This window comes from Myxocyprinus asiaticus, chromosome 10 (genome assembly GCF_019703515.2).
Source record: "Myxocyprinus asiaticus isolate MX2 ecotype Aquarium Trade chromosome 10, UBuf_Myxa_2, whole genome shotgun sequence".
In the NCBI taxonomy this organism is placed as follows: Eukaryota; Metazoa; Chordata; class Actinopteri; order Cypriniformes; family Catostomidae; genus Myxocyprinus; species Myxocyprinus asiaticus.
This window is the reverse complement of record NC_059353.1, coordinates 35,753,683-35,775,148: the sequence shown is the minus strand read 5'-3', so window position 1 is coordinate 35,775,148 and position 21,466 is coordinate 35,753,683. Positions and strand designations below refer to the sequence as shown.

At 36.6% G+C, this 21,466-nt stretch overlaps 1 protein-coding gene across 4 annotated transcripts in view; it reads left to right on the top strand.

Moving 5' to 3' along the window:
• ncam2 (neural cell adhesion molecule 2) overlaps positions 1-21,466 on the top strand; it is a 377,130-nt gene that overhangs the window by 224,594 nt on the left and 131,070 nt on the right. For all 4 annotated transcript variants that reach the window (XM_051709408.1, XM_051709407.1, XM_051709406.1 and 1 more), the window contains exons 4-5: positions 9,199-9,342; positions 15,099-15,233. In XM_051709408.1, the coding sequence (XP_051565368.1) occupies positions 9,199-9,342; positions 15,099-15,233 (279 nt within the window). The remainder of the gene's footprint in view (positions 1-9,198; positions 9,343-15,098; positions 15,234-21,466) is intronic.

The following is a 21,466-nucleotide window of genomic DNA, read 5'->3' as shown; positions in this document are numbered from 1 at the left end:
AATAACATTGAATTATCTAGTTATGGTAGACAGTATAAATCTATATAATCTAACAGAGCATATACATGTCTTAGGGCTGTTCACACCAAACACTTCCTTGCATTTAAGTCTTGACACGTTTTTAAAAGCTGAAGTTTTTTTAACTTGACACAGAGTCTTAAAAACCTGACGCTCCTGTGCGAGACGCTAAACAAATAGCGGTACGTGGTGCAACGGTCAAAGACATCCATCTAGCACATATTTACATAGAAACATAAATTTGTCTTAATGATACAGTATATAAACACTAAACGGTGCACCCAGGTCAGTTTATGTATGTTGTGCGCATGTACACTTCTCTCTTTTAATAAGTATAGAAGGAAAAAGACAGGAAATGATGGAGGAAACTGGATCTGGAAATGAAGTGAGCCAGAATAGAAGTTGCATTACCCACATGAGCACCACAACTCAGTGAATGTTTTCTCATTAATACCTCATCAGTGTTTTTATTGTATGTGAATGAAGGCACAGCAAGTTATTTTATATCAATGTAGAGTTTAGAGAATTAGGATGCTAAATCTCTTGTGTGATACAACACTGGTTGGCTCTTCAACATTTAAAGCAGGCAGCTTTGCTCCCTCCTGCGCATGGCACTTGTCATACAGAATACTCCCAGGGTATGCAAGGCTTCCCGGCATGCCTGAAGTCTCTGAGCAGTGGGGATGCTGTCTTGTCACTTCTAGAGCCCATACACTCGCATCTGTGCTGGGAGATCAGTCAGCTACAGAGATTATCCCATAGCGGCCATGTTTGGCTCTGCTGACACATTGAAATGCCTAGATAATTTTCTTCTTTTGCTCAGTTTTACAAATCAGCCTTTTAGAGCAGAGAAAATAATAAGCAGCTTTTACATGAGGGCCAATCAAGCTGTATCACTTAGGTTTGCATTTCAGTTACCCATTTTCTTTAGACTGATATCCGCATGTTTTCTCTTGAAGTTAAATGTGTCTTCAAACTTACAAAGACACACACATACTAATACATATTTTGTTGGTCTCCATCATTCCAATTTCAGCCATGGCTGGTATCAATACAGAGGTAGCAAAAAAAAATTACATTTCAAGATTCACTTGAAGATTCACTTGAAGATTCACCATCTGTTTCTGTTCTTCCTTGTTCTTCTTGGAGCCTGCAAACGTTTACCTCAAATTATCATTCATTTTCACATCCTGCATAATACAAGGAAGCTTGCTGTTGTATGTTCCAGCCTAGGTTATTATAGTTTTGGGTTTTAAATTAGTTTTAATTTTTTATTTCATTTTCAATGAAAATGATATAATTATTGTCTTAATAATTATGTCAATAAATGTCAAATTATTATTTAGTTTAGTTTCAGTTATTTTACCAACTGTATTTATTAGTTTTAGTTTTAGTTTTTCAAGTAATTTTATTTTTCGTTTTCATTTTAGTCTATCAATATATTTTATTTTATTTTTTTTATTTCTGTTGCAGTTAACACAGATGAGTAAATGACTTGGCAGAGGACAACTTTGTGTAATGTTCTTTAAATTAAACTATTTCCTATCCAGTCCATATTACACATAGATCTAGATAGTGTATAGCTAGGCTGACAAATAACATGGTAAAAACAACCAAGAAGGACTTAAAAATATGGAGATACACTCACTGATCACTTTATTATGTACACCTGTACACCTACTTATTCATGCGATTATCCAATCAGCCAATCGTGTGGCAGCAGTGCAGTGCATAAAATCATACAGATACGGGTCAGGAGCTTCAATTAATGTTCACATCAACCATCAGAATGGGGCAAAAAAAATGTGATCTCAGTGATTTTGACCGTGGCATGATTGTTGGTGCCAGATGGAATGATTTGAGTATTTCTGTTGCAGTTCTACAGTTCTGCGGAATGCACAACACATCGAACCTTGAGGTGAGTGGGCTACAACAGCAGAAAACGATGTCGGGTTCCACTGCTGTCAGCCAAGAACAGAAAGCTGAGGCTTTCGACGTGGTCTTCTGCTATTGTAGCCCTTTTGCCCCAAGGTTCTACATGTTGTGCATTCTGAGATGCTATTCTGCTCACTACAACTGTACAGAGTGGTTGTCTGAGTTACCTTAGCCTTTCTGTCAGCTTGATCCAGTCTGGCCATTCTCCATTGACCTCTCTCATCAACAAAGCGCTTTCCTCACTGGATATTTTTAGTTTTTGGCACCATTCTGCGTAAACCGTAGAGACTTTTGTGCATTTTCCCCATTCTGATGGTTGATGTGAACATTAATTGAAGATCCTGACCCATATCTACATAATTTTATGCATTGAACAGCATAAAATCACATGAATAAGTGGGTGTACAGGTGTTCCTAATAAAGTGGTTGGTAAGTGTATGTATCCTTTTATTTTTCTGAGCAGCAATGGATGATGTGATTAAACAAACTAATCCATTTACCTTGAAACATTGAGCACATAACTGAATGTGATCACATGCACATGAAACTCATGGCCAGTAGATGATATGTTTGCGATGCAACAGATGGAGACGTTAAAAGAAACAAAAACTATTTTGTAACATGCACAAGTCAAAGTATTAAAAATGAAAATGAAAAGTATTTTATGATCATTTCTGTTTTGTTTTAGTTTAGAAGCAGTGCATGATAGTTTCAATTTAGTTTTAGTTTCTTAGAAAATTTTAGTTTTAGTTTTAATTTAGTTTTTCTAGGTGATTTCTGGGGATTTCGTTTCTGTTTTAGTTTCAGTTCCAGGTAACTATAATAACCTTGGTCCCAGCTATAAAAGCAATTTGTGAGTATTGAATATTGATGCAAATTACAATGAAATGACATCTTGGCACAACTATTTGGCGATCTATTGCAGACTAAAAGACATTATGTGGGCTCTCACAAAAAACAAAATAATAATAATAATAATAATAATAATAATAATAATAGTAATTCCACCATTCGCTTGCAATGGAAATGGTGCCATTGAAATAGCTGTTTTGATTTTCCTTTTAAATAGATGACATTCAAAAGCTTTCAAAGAGATAGCCACACAATGAAGGGAAAATGGACGCGTTCCATTCGAAGATGTTTGACAAATCTGTTAATGTAAAGCCGAATATAATTCCCTTAACAAGGAGACAGCTGCCACCACATGAGGGGGAGAGAACCAGCATGAACAAGAGAGGGAAATGAGACAAAGCGACAGACACTGCGTGCGAATTTGTCTCCAGCCCTACTACAAAGTATGCCAAAACAGTATATCAAATGAGTCCGAATACTCAGTATTCATAATATATTATAGGCAAACAATACCAAGTGACATATGGTATCCACTGAGATTCTGAAATGTGCAACCAAAAGACACTTTGCTACTCTATAAGGCCAGAGATTTGAAAAATTTGGAAAAAGTGGTGGGAAAATGTGAGCTGGGCGAGTCTTTTCAAGTGTAAAGGCTATAGGCACCAAGAAAGTTGTTTCTCATGGTTAAATTGTACTTGTTTAACAACACCCAAGTACATTGTTTTTGCCATTGTTGTTAATATGTCATAGTCAGTTAAGAGATGCTAGGATAGGTGATATAAAAGCCAAGAAACAGCATTCTGAACTAGGTGCAGGCAAGACAGAAAAGGCTGACTAATACGAAAGGTACAGTACAAAGCATTGCAGTAGTCATAAGAGGAAGAGATAAAAGCATATACTTTATCCAGATCATAAAATGAGACGACAGATTTCAGCTTTGCAATAGCTCTCAGTTGGAAGAAACTACTTTTCACAACAACATTAATCTGCTTGTCAGATTTGAGTTCAGAATCAAAGATCACACTCAGACTTTTACATTTTTACCAAAATTGAAGATACATGTGATAGATTGTTAAATATGATGACATTTCCAATCATGACAGAGAATTGTAAATTAGAATAGCATGATTAATTGTATCATTTTAAAGGGACAGTTCACTCATTTACTCACCAAAATGATCTAATCTATATTATTTCCTTTCTTCTGCAGAACACCAAAGAAGATGTTAGGAAAAATGTAAACCTCAGTTACCATTCAAGTTTTATTGTATGTAAAAAAAATAAGCAATGAAAGTGAATTGTGACTGAGGCTTACATTCTGCCTTACATTTCCTCTTGTGTTCCATGGAAGAAAGAAAGAAATATGATACTGGAAAACATGAGGGTGGGTAAATGATAGCAGAATTTTCATTTGTGGGTGAACTTTCCATTTAAGGTTGCACTGTGTATCTTGTTTAGGAGCTTTTGTTCATGTTTAAGATCTTGACGTTTATTTTGAAGTTTAGTTTTCACTTCCTTGTTCCTTTTCCTTGTTTGTCATGTGATTTCCTTGTCATGTGACCCTCTTGTTTAATCATGTTAATTAGTCCTGTCTTTTCACTGGTTTATGTTTATGAGTCCTGTTATCTTGGTATCTGTCCTGGTTTATCATAGTTTTTTTTATTTATTTATTTTCTTGTTATCTTGCTCTCCCAAGTCTGTGCATTTATAGTCCTCACGTTCTCTAGTCCTTTGTCAGGTATTGTTGTTGTAACATCGGCTCATGATTTGTTCATTGTTTCAGTCAAGTTGTAGTAAAGTTATAGTGAAGTCATAGTCAAGTCTAGTTAATGTTCATTTTCTTGTTCTGTATTGTTTTGCTTTATTGTTTTGATACTTTCACATTTTGGATTCACATTGTACATAATAAACTGCAGTTATCACATCATCTTTGTCTGCTCCTGCCTGCCAATACGTTAAACACTAAGATTCAATCAAATAAAAGCAACACAACTACCAGAATCTACTATGTCAAAGAACACACAGGACAATGCACAGTATTTATACTTCACACCTACAATACATACCTATGGAACATACTTCATCAACATTTTGGAAGAAAGTTTTTCATTGAAATCAACATACTGTATATTTAAAGTACATTCGGAAGCAGCCAGATATAGCAGAATGATTTCTGTAGAGAGGTAAAAAGGGTGAATGTTTGTGCCATGGTCACGACTAAATCGGGTTCTCTTTACAGTTGTGCAATACATCTAAGCTTATTCCTTTGCTAAACTTTGTGAAGTTAAAGGGGAAGAGGTGATGAAAGGTGAGAAAGTATAACAGTGAAAACGAGGGATACCAGACACAGACAAAGTGAAGAAGAAGGGACAAGGTGCAAGGGTGAGAAAATCACTCTCTTTAAAAGGACTGGTTTCAAAGGCATGTAAAAGAGCCCTAAACTTTAAGCACAGGGGTAAAACGAGGCTACATGAAACAGTCATCAGATTCTGTCTTTCTTTACTTTTTTAAATGTATGGGAATGATATTTTAATTAGTGGATCTTTCAAAACTTTTAGGAGATATTTCATAAGCTTGCTTTTCTCTGCATGACTTTGTATCAGGTTTGGCAATTGCCTATGTTCCATTAGAAGTATTTAGAGCAGTGGGAGCTGTGAGACATGACTCACAGATCAATACGCAAAGCTGCTGCATTGATGAGGATGTGTAGGAGCTTCCAGCCCTCTGAAGACATCTTTTCTCCTTCTGCAGTGCAGCATCTGTTTACACCAGCATCCCACACAAAGAGAATCTGGTTTGGGTGTGTCAGAATGTGATCTGACATATTTCTATTAATTCTCAATTGTGCAACCCTGAATAATCAGAAACGATGTGGAAGCACACTTCATTTATGATGAGTGTCACTTGTTTTAATTGATTGTTCTTTGGATAATTCCTTGCAAAGTGTCTGAACTAGGGCTCCAAACCCTCATGTTATCTGTTTTCATCTTCATTCCACATGGTTTTTGAGCAATGAATTTCCATGACCTGGTGATAGGAGAAACAAGTGCACACAGAACATTACAGTGAGACACAGAATATAAAACAAGGTAAGAGTATAAATAGAAATACAAATAATAGGACATATAACATAGAATGGTGTATGTACATATGCAAGTGGTAATGTATGTGCAAGGTAGGTGTATGTACAGTTATTGAATTAAATCTGAGTGAATTTACGTATGTACATGAGATATTTATTTACATTAGTGCACTATGGGGGAGTCCTGAGGCATGTTCATGTGGAATATTACCTGAGGGTAGAAACTGTACTTGTGCCTGGATGTCCTGGCACTCAGTGCCCTGTAGCGCCGGCCAGAGGGCAACAGTTCAGAGAGGGAGTGGGCAGGGTGTGGGGGTGCCCACACCGTTTCCTCACCCTGGAGATGTACAGGTCTTGGAGGGTGGGCAGGGGGGCACCAATAATCCTCTCAGCAGTCCTGGCTGTCTGTTGTAGTTTCCTTCCATCTGATTTGGTGGCTGAACAATATACATACAACAGTATATATATACAGGTGCATCTCAATAAATTAGAATGTCGTGGAAAAGTTCATTTATTTCAGTAATTCAACTCAAATTGTGAAACTCGTGTATTAAATAAATTCAGTGCACACAGACTGAAGTAGTTTAAGTCTTTGGTTCTTTTAATTGTGATGATTTTGGCTCACATTTAACAAAAACCCACCAATTCACTATCTCAAAAAATTAGAATACATCATAAGACCAATAAAAAAAAACATTTTTAGTGAATTGTTGGCCTTCTGGAAAGTATGTTCATTTACTGTATATGTACTCAATACTTGGTAGGGGCTCCTTTTGCTTTAATTACTGCCTCAATTCGGCGTGGCATGGAGGTGATCAGTTTGTGGCACTGCTGAGGTGGTATGGAAGCCCAGGTTTCTTTGACAGTGGCCTTCAGCTCATCTGCATTTTTTGGTCTCTTGTTTCTCATTTTCCTCTTGACAATACCCCATAGATTCTCTATGGGGTTCAGGTCTGGTGAGTTTGCTAGCCAGTCAAGCACACCAACACCATGGTCATTTAACCAACTTTTGGTGCTTTTGGCAGTGTGGGCAGGTGCCAAATCCTGAGGGAAAATTAAATCAGCATCTTTAAAAAGCTGGTCAGCAGAAGGAAGCATGAAGTGCTCCAAAATTTATTGGTAAACGGGTGCAGTGACTTTGGTTTTCAAAAAACACAATAGACCAACACCAGCAGATGACATTGCACCCCAAATCATCACAGACTGTGGAAACTTAACACTGGACTTCAAGCAACTTGGGCTATGAGCTTCTCCACCCTTCCTCCAGACTCTAGGACCTTGGTTTCCAAATGAAATACAAAACTTGCTCTCATCTGAAAAGAGGACTTTGGACCACTGGGCAACAGTCCAGTTCTTCTTCTCCTTAGCCCAGGTAAGACGCCTCTGACATTGTCTGTGGTTCAGGAGTGGCTTAACAAGAGGAATACGACAACTGTAGCCAAATTCCTTGACATGTCTGTGTGTGGTGGCTCTTGATGCCTTGACCCCAGCCTCAGTCCATTCCTTGTGAAGTTCACCCAAATTCTTGAATCGATTTTGCTTGACAATCCTCATAAGGCTGCGGTTCTCTCGGTTGGTTGTGCATCTTTTTCTTCCACTCAACTTTCTGTTAACATGCTTGGAAACAGCACTCTGTGAACAGCCAGCTTCTTTGGCAATGAATGTTTGTGGCTTACCCTCCTTGTGAAGGGTGTCAATGATTGTCTTCTGGACAACTGTCAGATCAGCAGTCTTCCCCATGATTGTGTAGCCTAGTGAACCAAACTGAGAGACCATTTTGAAGGCTCAGGAAACCTTTGCAGGTGTTTTGAGTTGATTAGCTGATTGGCATGTCACCATATTCTAATTTTTTGAGATAGTGAATTGGTGGGTTTTTGTTAAATGTGAGACAAAATCATCACAATTAAAAGAACCAAAGACTTAAACTACTTCAGTCTGTGTGCATTGAATTTATTTAATACACGAGTTTCACAATTTGAGTTGAATTACTGAAATAAATGAACTTTTCCACGACATTCTAATTTATTGAGATGCACCTGTGTATATATATATATATATATATATATATATATATATATATATATATACAGTATATATACAGTATATACATACACACACTACCGGTCAAAAGTTTTGAAACACTTACAATGGAACTATGGCAGTTATGTTGTGACTAAACAAAATCCAAAATAAATCAAAACTGTGTTATATTTTAGCATCTTCAAAGTAGTCACCCTTTGCCTAGAATTTGCAGACATGTACTCTTGACATTTTATATATATATATATATATATATATATATATATATATATATATATATATATATATACATACACTACCTGTCAAAAATTTTGAAACACTTGACTGAAATGTTTCTCATGATATTAAAAATATTTTGATCTGAAGGCGTATGCTTAAATGTTTGAAATTAGTTTTGTAGACAAAAATATAATTGTGCCACCATATTAATTTAATTCATTATAAAACTAAAATAAAAAAAAATAAAAAATGATGACTTGGACCAAATAATAAAGAAAAGCAGCCAATAAGTGCCCAACATAGATGGGAACTCCTTCAACACTGTTTAAAAAGCATCCCAGGGTGATACCTCAAGAATTTGGTTGAGAAAATGTCAAGAGTACATGTCTGCAAATTCTAGGCAAAGGGTGACTACTTTGAAGATGCTAAAATATAACACAGTTTTGATTTATTTTGGATTTTGTTTAGCCACAACATAATTCCCATAGTTCCATTTATGTTATTCCATAGTTTTGATGACTTTACTATTATTCTAAATGTGAAAAAAATAAAAAATAAATAAAATATAATAAAGAATGAGTAAGTGTTTCAAAACTTTTGACCGGTAGTGTGTGTGTATATATATATATATATATATATATATATATACAGTACATATTATCATTTGAATTCAGATATATTTGTTAATGAATCATTTAAACTGATTTGTAAACTGGATAATTAGCTCACATATCAGACATCACTATGGCTTGTGCGTATGCTTTGCTATCCTCAAGCACTAAACATGAACAATATCTAGCTAAAATATGTTAGATTATCTTATAAATGCTGTTTTTTTTTTTTTTTTTTTTTGTTTGTTTTTTTTACTTATGATTTCTACTAAGAATTAAGTATTGTTTTCATTAAATATTTGCTTGGTTATCGCAAAGATACTTGAGTATATTCTAGAATTAGATGTCGCATTATGGTGGCTAAGAAGCCAGTTTTAAACCTCTTTCCTTAAGAGGTACCTTCATATAAAACTGCTTAGTCCTCTCCTTCATGACCTACAGAGAAGCTGACATTCAGGGACGTGAAGTCTCCTCAGGAGTTTCGACAGGGTGACGTTGCTGAAGTGATCTGTGATGTCACCAGCTCTCCCGTGCCTGTAGTCGCCTGGTTTTTCAACAACCTGGAGATTACTGAAGATAGTGAGAGTAAGTAATCTGCCCTTCCACCTATCTGCTATATTGTTTGGCCAGTACAAGGTAATAATAAATAATTACATGTACATGTGTTCGGAATTCTCTGGAGATTAATGGGTTATTTCCGAGGTGATATTACTTCCTGGTCCTGTTCAGTACATGTTTTGACTTTTAAGCGATTAGAGTTCTGCTTAGTTTGAGTTTGAATCCCTTAAATATTTTTCTGTATATAATATGTGTTTACAGTATATATTGCAGGTATTAATTAATCTGATTTAATGTCATTGATAATCTGGAATTTGTGTTTCTTATGCTGTAAATCAGATCTGCATAGTTGATATTAGTTTTTCTACTTAATATTACATTTATATTTCTATATTGCATATAAGCAGGATTTTGGACCACTTAAATTTCACAGTGGATGGTGCTAACCAGCACCAAACCACAGAAATAGAAATCAAAGAATTTACAATACGTCCTGTCACTTGACGTCATCTGGTTAGCATAAAAACTTAGGGTGTTGCTTTATGTTGGGTGTCTTTAACTACTATGTACTTAAGCATTTGATACAACATGCTTATTATGTGCATATGTGTTTTTGCATTGTACTTACATTTAAAGAACCTGCGTCTAATTACATTTGTAGTTACATTGTTATCCTTACCCCTAATTCTAAACCTAAACTCTAACCCTAATCTAAACCCTAACCCTAAACCTACCTGTACCTCAACCTCAGTAGCAGCAAATGTGAATGTTGTGAAAATATTGCAGAACAACATGTAGTTACACAGTAAATACGGTTGTGCTCAAAAGTTTGCATACCCTGGCAGAAGAAAATATGACTGATCATGCAAAAAAAAATAGTGATCATATGAAGCCATTTATTATCACATAGTTGTTTGGCTCCTTTTTAAATCATAATGATAACAGAAATCACCCAAATGGCCCTGATCAAAAGTTTACATACTCTTGAATGTTTGGCCTTGTTACAGACACACAAGGTGACACACACAGGTTTAAATGGCAATTAAAATGTAATTTCCCACACCTGTGGCTTTTAAAATTGCAATTAGTGTCTGTGTATATAAATAGTCAGAGTTTTTTAGCTTTCACGTGGATGCACTGAGCAGGCTAGATACTGAGCCATGGGTAGCAGAAATGAACTGTCAAAAGACCTGCGTAACAAGGTAATGGAACTTTATAAAGATGGAAAAGGATATAAAAATATATCCAAAGCCTTGAAAATGCCAGTCAGTACTGTTCAATCACTTATTAAGAAGTGGACAATTCGGGGATCTCTTGATACCAAGCCAAGGTCAGGTAGACCAAGAAAGATTTCAGCCACAACTGCCAGAAGAATTGTTCGGGATACAAAGGAAAATCCCACAGGTAACCTCAGGAGAAATACAGTCTGCTCTGGAAAAATATGGTGTGGTTGTTTCAAGGAGCACAATACACCGATACTTGAACAAAAATGAGCGCATGGTCGAGTTGCCAGAAAGAAGCCTTTACTGCACCAATGCCACAAAAAAGCCCAGTTACAATATGCCAGACAACACCTTGACACGCCTCACAGCTTCTGGCACACTGTAATTTGGAGTGACGAGAACAAAATAGAGCTTTATGGTCACAACCATAAGCGCTATGTTTGGAGAGGGGTCAACAAGGCCTATAGTGAAAAGAATACCATCCCCACTGTGAAGCATGGTGATGGCTCGCTGATGTTTTGGGGGTGTGTGAGCTCTAAAGGCACAGGGAATCTCGTGAAAATTGATGGCAAGATGAATGCAGCATGTTATCAGAAAATACTGGCAGACAATTTGCATTCTTCTGCATGAAAGCTGCCCATGGGACACTCTTGGACTTTCCAACATGACAATGACCCTAAGCACAAGGCCAAGTTGACCCTCCAGTGGTTAAAGCAGAAAAAGGTGAAGGTTCTGGAGTGGCCATCACAGTCTTCTGACCTTAATATCATCGAGCCACTCTGGGGAGATCTCAAACATGTGGTTCATGCAAGACGACCAAAGACTTTGCATGACCTGGAGGCATTTTGCCAAGATGAATGGGCAGCTATACCACCTGCAAGAATTTGGGGCCTCATAGACAACTATTACAAAAGACTGCACGCTGTCATTGATGCTAAAGGGGGCAATACACAGTATTAAGAACTAAGGGTATGCACACTTTTGAACAGGGGTCATTTCATTTTTTTCTTTGTTGCCTTGTTTTGTTTTATGATTGTGCCATTCTGTTATAACCTACAATTGAATATGAATCCCATAAGAAATAAAAGAAATGGGTATATTTCCAATTATCCAAGGGTATGCAAACTTTTGAGCACAACTGTACATTGTACTCTATGTATTTTAATGTTAGTACTTAGTAGTTAAAGACACCTAATATAAAGTGTGACCATACTCAGATATACATGGAAGAGGTTTTTATTGCTTATTGTCTTTTTATCCCATCGCTTCTAGTTAGGACCAGAGGTGGGTAGAGTAGCCAAAAACTGTACTCAAGTAAAAGTACAATTACTTAAAAAAAAAAAATAAATTACTCAGTAGAAGTAAAAGTACTAACATAAATAATTACTTGAGTAAGAGTAAGAAAGTATCCAATTAAAAAAGTACTGAAGTAGTGAGTAACTCATTACTTTCACAAATAATGGACGTTAACTCCACTATATTCCATTACATAATACACATTTAACATGTATTACAAAATTATTATTATTATTAATGGAAATTCTGTCATCATTCACCATCATGTTGTTCCAAACCCGTATGACTTTCTTTCTTCCATGCAACACAATAAGGAGATTTTAGACAGAATGTTAGCCTTGGTCACTATTTACTTTCAATGAATGTGTTTTTTTTTTTTTTTTCTACACATTTTGAAAGAGAATGGTGACAGAGACTGTCAGTCTCTAACATTCTGTCTAACATATTTTGTGTTCCACATAATACAAAGCGTCACACTGGTTTGGAACAACATGAGGGTAGGATAATTATGACAGAATAATAAATTATGGCTGAGCTATCACTTTAAAGAGATAGTTTACCCAAAAATGAAAATTATCTCATCATTTACTAACCCTCATGCCATCCCAGATATGGATGACTTCCTTTCTTCTGCAAACACAAATTAAGATTTTTAAAAGAATATTTTAGCTCTGTAGGCCAAAATTTTGATGCTCCAAAAAGCACATAAAGGCAGCATAAAAGTAATCCATAAGACTCCAGTGCTTAAATCCATATCTTCAGAAGTGATATGAAAGGTGTGGGTGAGAAAAAGTTCAATATTTTTAATTTTTTGCTAGACAGCAGGGGGCGATATGTAGAGAAGTATGTGAATCACCAAAACACAAGAAGAATGTGAAAGTGATCTGTTTCTCATCCACACCTATCACATCGCTTCTGAAGATACTAATTTAACCACTGGAGTCTTATGGATTACTTTTATGCTGACTTATGTGATTTTGTTTAGCTTTAAAATGTTGCCACCCATTCACTTGCATTGTATGGACCTACAGAGCTGAGAAATTCTTCTAAAAATCTTAATTTGTGTTCAGCATATGAAAGAAAATTATACACAGCTGGGGTGGCATGAGGGTGAGTAAATAATGAGAATTGTAATTTTTGGGTGAACTATCCCTTTAAGGGCTCTTGTCAGATCTGGATGAATTTTTAAATAAGAGAGTTTTGGAAACATTTCTAGTAATTATTATAGTGAAAACGTGAAAATGTCCCACATATATAATGCTGAAATATAAACCAAAGCAAGATCATGCTTTATTAATGCCTTCTTTTGCTATTTCATAGCTTTTAAAGTCCTGTGTGGATTCTTATTTCAGTGTAGTTACAGTTTTTAATGTCGTAAGTATTTAGATCATTAGTTCTGTACAGCAGTACCACCACTCTCTAAATGGATATACGCAGCCTAGTATGTAGGGCACCAATCCTGGTTGTGGAACACTCGCTGTGTCTGAAACCACCCCCTATCCACTATATAGTGCACTATTTCGGGTGTCTGCCGTTTTGTAGGAGTGTCTGAATTCTGAGTGAGCCACTCGTTCCCTACTTTTGTTCACTCATTATAACCGACAATGCACTCTAATTTTGAGTGTACATTTGATGTACACTTGACAATGGTTAATTGCCCACAAACCACCAATGGGAAGATGTACGAGCTGGGAGTTTACTGCTTCCTTCACTCCTGCAATGTTTTATTTCATGCTGAATGTAGTAAATTACTTTTTTGACAAATCATTACTTGATTAAAATTACATAATAACATATAGAGAGGCAAAACATACAGATACATTTTAAAATGTGCTCTTTATTTGAAAAAATGTGTTTAATCTTTATATTAACACACAGTATATATTAAAAATGACTGAATGACTAAGAATGAATTTTTATTGTAATAATGTATTATTTAATAAGAATAACAAGTAAGGCCCAAGTATTTAAAAATGTCATATGTGACATTGTTTCTGCGACAGTCCCGGAGCTCCAACTTTCGGTGTATAATCAGCATCTGAATTCACTTATTTCGTTCACTTAGTGCTGAGATATAGTGCACTAACTGCCATTCACTATATAAGAAAAAAGTGAATGAGTGAACGATTGCGGACACAGCCAGTCTCTCTTCACCATACGATTGCCTCGCGCCGGCACATCTCACACACGCGCGCCCCTCGCACTTCGCTATGCATGCGCAGAAAAGCTGTCTGTTCGCGCTTCAGTTGTCGATCACACGAATGGCAGTGATTTCCACTTAACTTGGATGTTTACATGGATTTATACAGTTAATCCGCCTGAAGTAGCTGTGACAGTTTCCAGTACCCTCGCGAGGGCACGGGATAAATGCGTAAATACTGCTCATGACATGCGGGATGCGGGAGAAACTTAAAAACTGGTGTCATAAGAGCCCAGTTACATTATCACCCTGAAAATGACCATCTCATTGCACAGAAAAGCCAGCGTAAGGATTAGAACCAAAACTTACCTCAGCGTGCTGCCTTAAGTTTTTAAGCAGTACTGACTGTGATTTTAATCTTGAAAAATCAGCTTGTCTTGGCGTTAAATTAAGGCATTGCATGATGAAAGTATTATTTTTTTTCACTGTGCGGAGTGAAGAAAGTGTTTCACTTTGAAGAGCTTGATGCTGATGCAGTGATTGAGTGACAGTCTGTGACAGCGGCTCAGCACGCGCAGCAGTGTGAACTTCCGCTGTCGTAAATGTCCCATTCAATAATCTCTCAATAAATTACACATTAATTAAAATTAAACCCAGTAATGTAACGATAGAAATGCCACCCATTGTAAAGAAGTAAAAGTAAAATAAATTCATTAGAAATTTACTTGAGTGAGAGTAAAAAGTACCCACTTTTAAACCTACTCTAAAAGTACATTTTCTTTCAAAAAGTTACTCAAGTAAATGTAACGGAGTAAATGTAGCATGTTACTACCCACCTCTGGTTAGGACACAGCTGTAAAGTCTCTTTTGGCCTTTTATTTGGCTGTAAGATTTTTTTTAAATATGTCCTATCACACAGCAAATGTCACAAACCGGTGCTATTACTCCCTTTCACAGCACAGCTCAGTGTTGACAAGTTGTCACATGTTAACAAGCAAGTTGTCTCAAAATCTGTGTTTCATGTAAATGGGATTTCAGCCAGCAAAAAATATAGTTTTTTTTGTTTTGTTAAGGCAAAATTAGCCTGTCATTAACGTCATCAAATGATATCTTTGGCTCTCCAGAGTTTCAGCTTCTACAAAACAACAATTTGCAAATCCAGAGAGTGACTAAAGCAGATGAAGGAGTGTATCGCTGTGAAGCCAGAGTCGAGGCCAGGGGAGAGATCGACTTCCGGGACATCATCTTAGTGGTTAACGGTAAGTTTGGAGAACTGTCAAGTCCCTTTGGCAGTGATATACACTCATGAATGTAAGCAACAGCAGTGCAGTTTTCTGTTTAGTGACATTGAGTTCACATTGACATCAAGTGCATTGAGTTCAATTGCTCTTTCTTCAGCTCAAAAAGTTTAATTACTTCACCCGACCCGCGATAAAAACAGGTGATGAAAACGACCGAATGGTCGAACCGAGTGGTTCAAAATCTGAGTGGGCACATTTAAATGTGTTTGACACTTCTGATCATCAGCAGATATTGTATTTTGGATGCTGGTGTCTCCACTAGTCTTCTTAACTAGTGCGTGCATGTTAGGGAAGCTAACTCTAAGCTGGTCTTTTCACAGTGCTTAATAACTTCATGCTATTGATCAAACATACAGATAACAGAAGAGACTACAATTGACTCATTGTTGAGATACACAACAGTATTTTTTATGACAGAACCCAATCATTGACCAGCCCTGTCCTTTGCATGAAAGCTGTAAATATCTTATTATCTCAATGTCATTAGCCTTGTGTGTTGTCCTTGTCTAATGTGGTGATAGTGAACATAAATGGGTGTTTCCTCAGTTTACTTCTGAAATTTTCCTTGCTGATCTAATCATGGTGCTTGACGAGGCATGAATGATAATCCAGTCGACATGACAACACATATCAGAACCTAACATTAAACAAATGCCACTCTGTGGGGCTGCTTAAAAGCCCCTGGCCACTAGTGTTAGATAGGGAATGCAAAATGAATGTGTCTTTGTCCTCTAAGAGAGGTTTTGATCATTACAAAGTTATCTGGGTTCGCTGGTATGTTATCAGATGAAAAGTCTCTTGGCACTTTGAAATGAATTTGTTTTGCATATACCCATGCCACATACTAAATAGTGTCTATGTGATATCTATAATGGTGTGGCTTTATTCTACATACCTGTTGTTCTTGAGAAAACTATAGAATGAATACAAAGGCACTTTAAGGCCAAAAGTATGTGGACACCCCCTCATAGTTAATGGATTTGGCTATTTAAGCTACACCCATTACTAACAGGTTCATAAAATCAAGTATAGAGCCAAGCAATCTCCTCATACAGAAATGTAATGTTGAATGGAGTGTACCAAAGCCCCTTTGTGCACAAAGTGAGATCCATAAAGAAATCAAGCATAACTTTAGTTCATGAAGGTCATGTTAGTCAAGCTTGCAATCAGCTGACGCTCAGCTGATCATGACATCTACCAATATAATTCAGTCTTCAATCAAAGTGGTTCTTTTTAAGTCCTCCCTTCATTCATTCTCTCAGCTGCCTTTCCATTGCATGGATGCAAGCACCTCTTAACACCCTCCTCTATCCCCCAGCTCCATCTCTTGTATGACATCTTTCAACAATCAGTTGTAAGTTTATCTTCAATGTGTTTGCAACTTGTTCTTGATTTGCCAACTTGTTATATTTGGAGTTCTATCAAGTGTCTATCAAATCTATATTATGCAAATTATCTGTTGTACCATATTGCACTGTCAGAAATGTGAAAATTTTCAAATGTTGTAATATAAATTTGATGGATCTGTTCTGTTACTCCTGGGGTGTTTATTCGCTTCTCTCCATGTTCCATACATACTTGGCTGCATGAATGGGCAGGGAGTTTGCCCAGAACAGAACTATACTGTCAACACCAGCAGATGCTTCAATTGTAATAAAGTATTAAGTCAAGTATTAAAGTAATATTCATTTGACGGAAGTGGTTCTAACTGAGTCTGGTGTGGAAGAACTTGAGTGGCCTGCACAAAGCCCAGGTCTGAAGTTTATTGCACACCTTTTGGATGAACTGGAATGCCAATTGTGAGCCAGGCCTTCTGCTTTACATCAGTGCCTGACCTCACAGATGTTCTTGTGTCTGAATAGGAGAAAATTCCCATAGCCATATTGCAACATCTAGTGGAAAGCTTTCCCAGAAGAATGGAAGCTGTTATAGACCAACCCCTTATTAATGCCCATGGTTTTGAAATGAAATGTTTAAGCACATATTGATGTGCTGTTCAGGTATCCACATACTTTTAGCCATGAAGACTATTTTGATTTATCAGTGACATTTTGTGCCAGAGGAAATTTTTTTGCTCAAAGGTTGCACTTTCATAGCTCACTTACGACTTTAAGGTAATTGAGTTCTCAGATATGTTTCATTGCTGCTAATAAGAGTATAGAGGTAGAAAATGCATGTGGATCGCATAGCAAAGATAATTTGGTCTTTGGTATTTGAGAATTATGAGATGTTTGAATACATATCGAAATCTCTGACTTTAATTGCAGCCTTGGTTTCTTGGCAAATCTAAGAATAAATTGAGGCACTGATGAGCTCCCTGTTAGGTCTTTTCTTTTTTTCTTTGGAGAAGCAGGAAATGTAAACAAAAGTCTGCTCTCGCCAAGGAACAACTGACATTAATTATATCTCATATGTGATTTTTTTTTTTTTACCTACAGTGTTCCTTTATTTTTTTGGACCAGAATGATCAAGCCTTTGAAAGCTTGCAGTTGTTGATGCTAAAAGTCAATTCAGTCTTTGTCAGATGTTTAGCTGACACAATTTGATGTCTTAATGCCCAATTGTGTCTCACATTAGCAGAGCTGTTTCAGTTGAGCATGCATATCTGGGAATAGGTTGAATTAGATTACTACCTTTGGAAAACAGGCATCGATTGGAAGAAAGTCAATGGTAATCTTGTTGGAACCATTTCATTGCATGACAGCCCTCTGTGTGTGTGTGTGTGTGTGTGTGTGTGTGCATGTGCTTGCGCATGCGTGTGCGGGTGCGCGTGTGCGTGCATGCGCGTTAGGGAAGCTATAGCCACAAGATACTCATAATTAAAATGAGTTAAATTACAGTTAACATTCCTTTTTTTAAAAGAAGTCTATAGTGAAGCTAAGTATCTAAATAAGTTGAAGTTATACAGGCAGGCATTATCTAAAAAAAAATAGCATTTTAAAATAGAGTATAACTTATATACAGTGTCGAGCCATAAAAGATCTGAGGAGCTCAAAAACAGAAGAAGAGTAAGTCCTTCGATATAGCCAATTTACTACACTTAAAAATAGACTAATAAAGGAGCATGAGACATTTTCTGTGGAAGCATGTCCACCACATGCTAAAAATCATCCAAGACAGAGAGATTGAACAGACTCTCACTGGATCTGACCTTTTAGAAACTCTCTTTAGTCAGACAAAAACTAGTGCTTTTCTATCATCTCCAAAGGCACAAATTTTTCTTGCTTTTTTACAATGCATACATATATTATGAACTATAACACTATCAAAAGACTCCATTGTATCATCATTCCACACTGCACAATGTCTATTTTTGATTGTAAAAAAGTATCTTACACAAATGATTATAGCCTGATGTAGCCTTTTAAATATGTGTAGTGACTTGTAATCACTTTTATAAGTGATACATTGTTGATTATGAATTTTAATCTTGCATTATCCATGTTGCAATAGTTAGTTAACTATTTTTCAGAACAAATGTATCGTGTCTGATATGTGAAGGTTTGTTTCTCCATGAGGAGAGCAATGGGTGAATTCATTTTATTGTTATAATTTATTTTAAGATATAAAATGTATGATTAAAACATGTACTTTTCAGAGCGGGAAACTCTCAAACCTTAAATTACAATGAACAAAGGCCATAAATTAATTGTCTTGAGGGGAGGAAACTTTAACCAAAGGCCCTCTGAAAAGCTGCCTCTGATTGGCTTAGAGCCTCTTCGGGGTGTGACCAAACAGAAAGGGTTAAAAGGACCAGCCTGGACAACCTCGCGCTCGCTTTTCTCTGCTCTACGACATGCACACACCTTTATGCCTTGAGGGAGGCCTCGCTTCAAAGTCCAGTCTGATCATTCCAGCACCAAACTATCTGGCATCCACAATCTTAAACAGAGGTCCAAAACATCGACGGAGCACAACCAGAACTTTCTACAGACTCAGCCAAAGAACCAAAGCAACGCAACAGAACGCATGTACACCTACAGACTTTTGCTAGAAAGTGCTGGTGTTTTATTTAAATACTTTGGGTAACCCGATTGCAAATTGAGGTGTACTAAATGAAGTATCGATGGTTCAGGGCATGGTCTATAGACTCCATAAAGAAAAATTTTCTCTGTTACAGATCATTTCAATTCAACTTCTGTTATAGCTCACTCACCAACCTGTTTTTATATTTGTCTATGTGTGTTAGTTTAGTTTGATGTTGTAGATTAGCAATAAAGTCTTGTTTGTACTCAAAGATAATTTGACTGCGGTATATTTTAATTAAATTATCTAGTCAATTGATTCTTAAAATCTATGCTCTGTGCTCGAACAATATTTCAACATATGTGTCATATTATTTTCAATGGCTATGAGAATATTATTACTCTAAAGAGTTAACAGATGTGTCAGATTAACTCAGCGTGGCCGAGTGATTAGACGTACACCTTAATTCTTTCAATATTCCCCGAACTAAAATTCCTTACATATAAATTGTGAGCAGATACAACAAGCCTGCTGTATTACATATTTAACGGTGGAGAATTTTTATTCAGATTTCTAATCTGATCATTTGTCATTTAACCTTCATATAATGGTGGTCGAACGTGACCAGGATTCTTAAACTAATTACAGTATTTACATATAAAATCCTACATATTACTGGTGAAGATATGCGGGCAGTTTAATTTAAATTATGACATATTGCAAATCACTCATTCTTTGTGCTGTATTTTATATAATTCCCTACATACTATTGGTGATGAATACTGGAAGTTTAAAATATACCCTGCCACAAAGTCGCTTATTTCCTACAGCCAAAACGTTATGACCACTTCCCTAATATGCTGTTGGTCCTCTGTGTGCCGCCAAAACAGCTCCGACCTGCCAAGGCATGAACTCAACAAAACCCTGATTGTGTCCTGTGGTATCTGGCACCAAGACATTAGCAGAGGATCCTTCAAGTCCTGTGAGTTGCGAGGTGGAGCCACCGTGGATCAGACTTGTTGGTCCAGCACATCCCACAGATGCTCAATCGGATTGAGATCTGGGGAATTTGGAGGCCAGTGCAACACCTTGAACTCTTCATCATGTTCCTCAAACCATTTGCAAATAATGTTAAGCTTGGACAGATAAATGTATACTAAAGTTAGACTAACACTATAATATAACAAAAAAGTATGATGATCAGCATTGTTTATCTAAATATTTCTCTATAAAAAGATGTAAAATGTGGCACAGGAAAATCAATTAATTGTATTTTTTTGAGGCTATCATCCCTTAAAATGTTCACTAAAACAAATCAGACTGTGCAATACTACATACAAGAGAGAGTGAGTAAAGTTTATGATGGTGTGAGTTATTATTTTCTCAGCTCCATCAATCTGTGAAGTTGTGTCAGTACTGCATTCTATGCCAAATTAATGTATACAAATTTGAAGTTGTATTACTAAACAGTTGTAAGATAGCACTGAAAGATAAAAACAGAGCCATCTACCATGCCCAGTGTGTGATTTTTGAGCTGCCCACTCACACAAATACACTCATTACCGCATAATCAGTAGTAGGACTGCTTCCAAGGTTAGCGCTGTTTAACCGTGGAGAGAGTGGTCAAAGCATGTCGAGCTGCTCTGGTTTCAATAGAGGATTGTGCTTTGTTTTTCCTTGTATAGAGGTCGGAGACTGAACCTCACAGCTGTCATTTCACCAACAAAACAGTCTTATTCTTGTATCAAAGTGCCCTTGCCTCCTGCAAGTGTCATTGTTATATCTGTTACAGTTATATACAGATTAATGCATTAGAGATCAAAAGTATTCTCTGTACTGTAAAAATTTAATAGAAAAAAGTTAATTGAGGCATTAATTTAAACTTGGTTGTCAGCAATTTGGATTTACCTAATTAATGGCCCATAATGTGCGATGGGTAAAACAAATAGTGTGTGTGCGTTTATGATGTCTAATAGAGAATTAGAGGGAAGTGTTAGATTTTAATATACTGCCAAGTGAGGCTGAAAGTGACCATGAATAAAAAGCATCCATTTAATCTAATCTTTTCACCCTGGTGCACACTCCATTAAATTGTGTTATGTCTTTAAACCAGCCATAATTCAAAATGATGCCTCTTTCAGACAGCAAGGCTCCATGCATGCCCCAAACCAGAAAATTGGCAAAAGAGAACAAAGACGCTGTATTTAAAAATTGGTGTAGGAAGT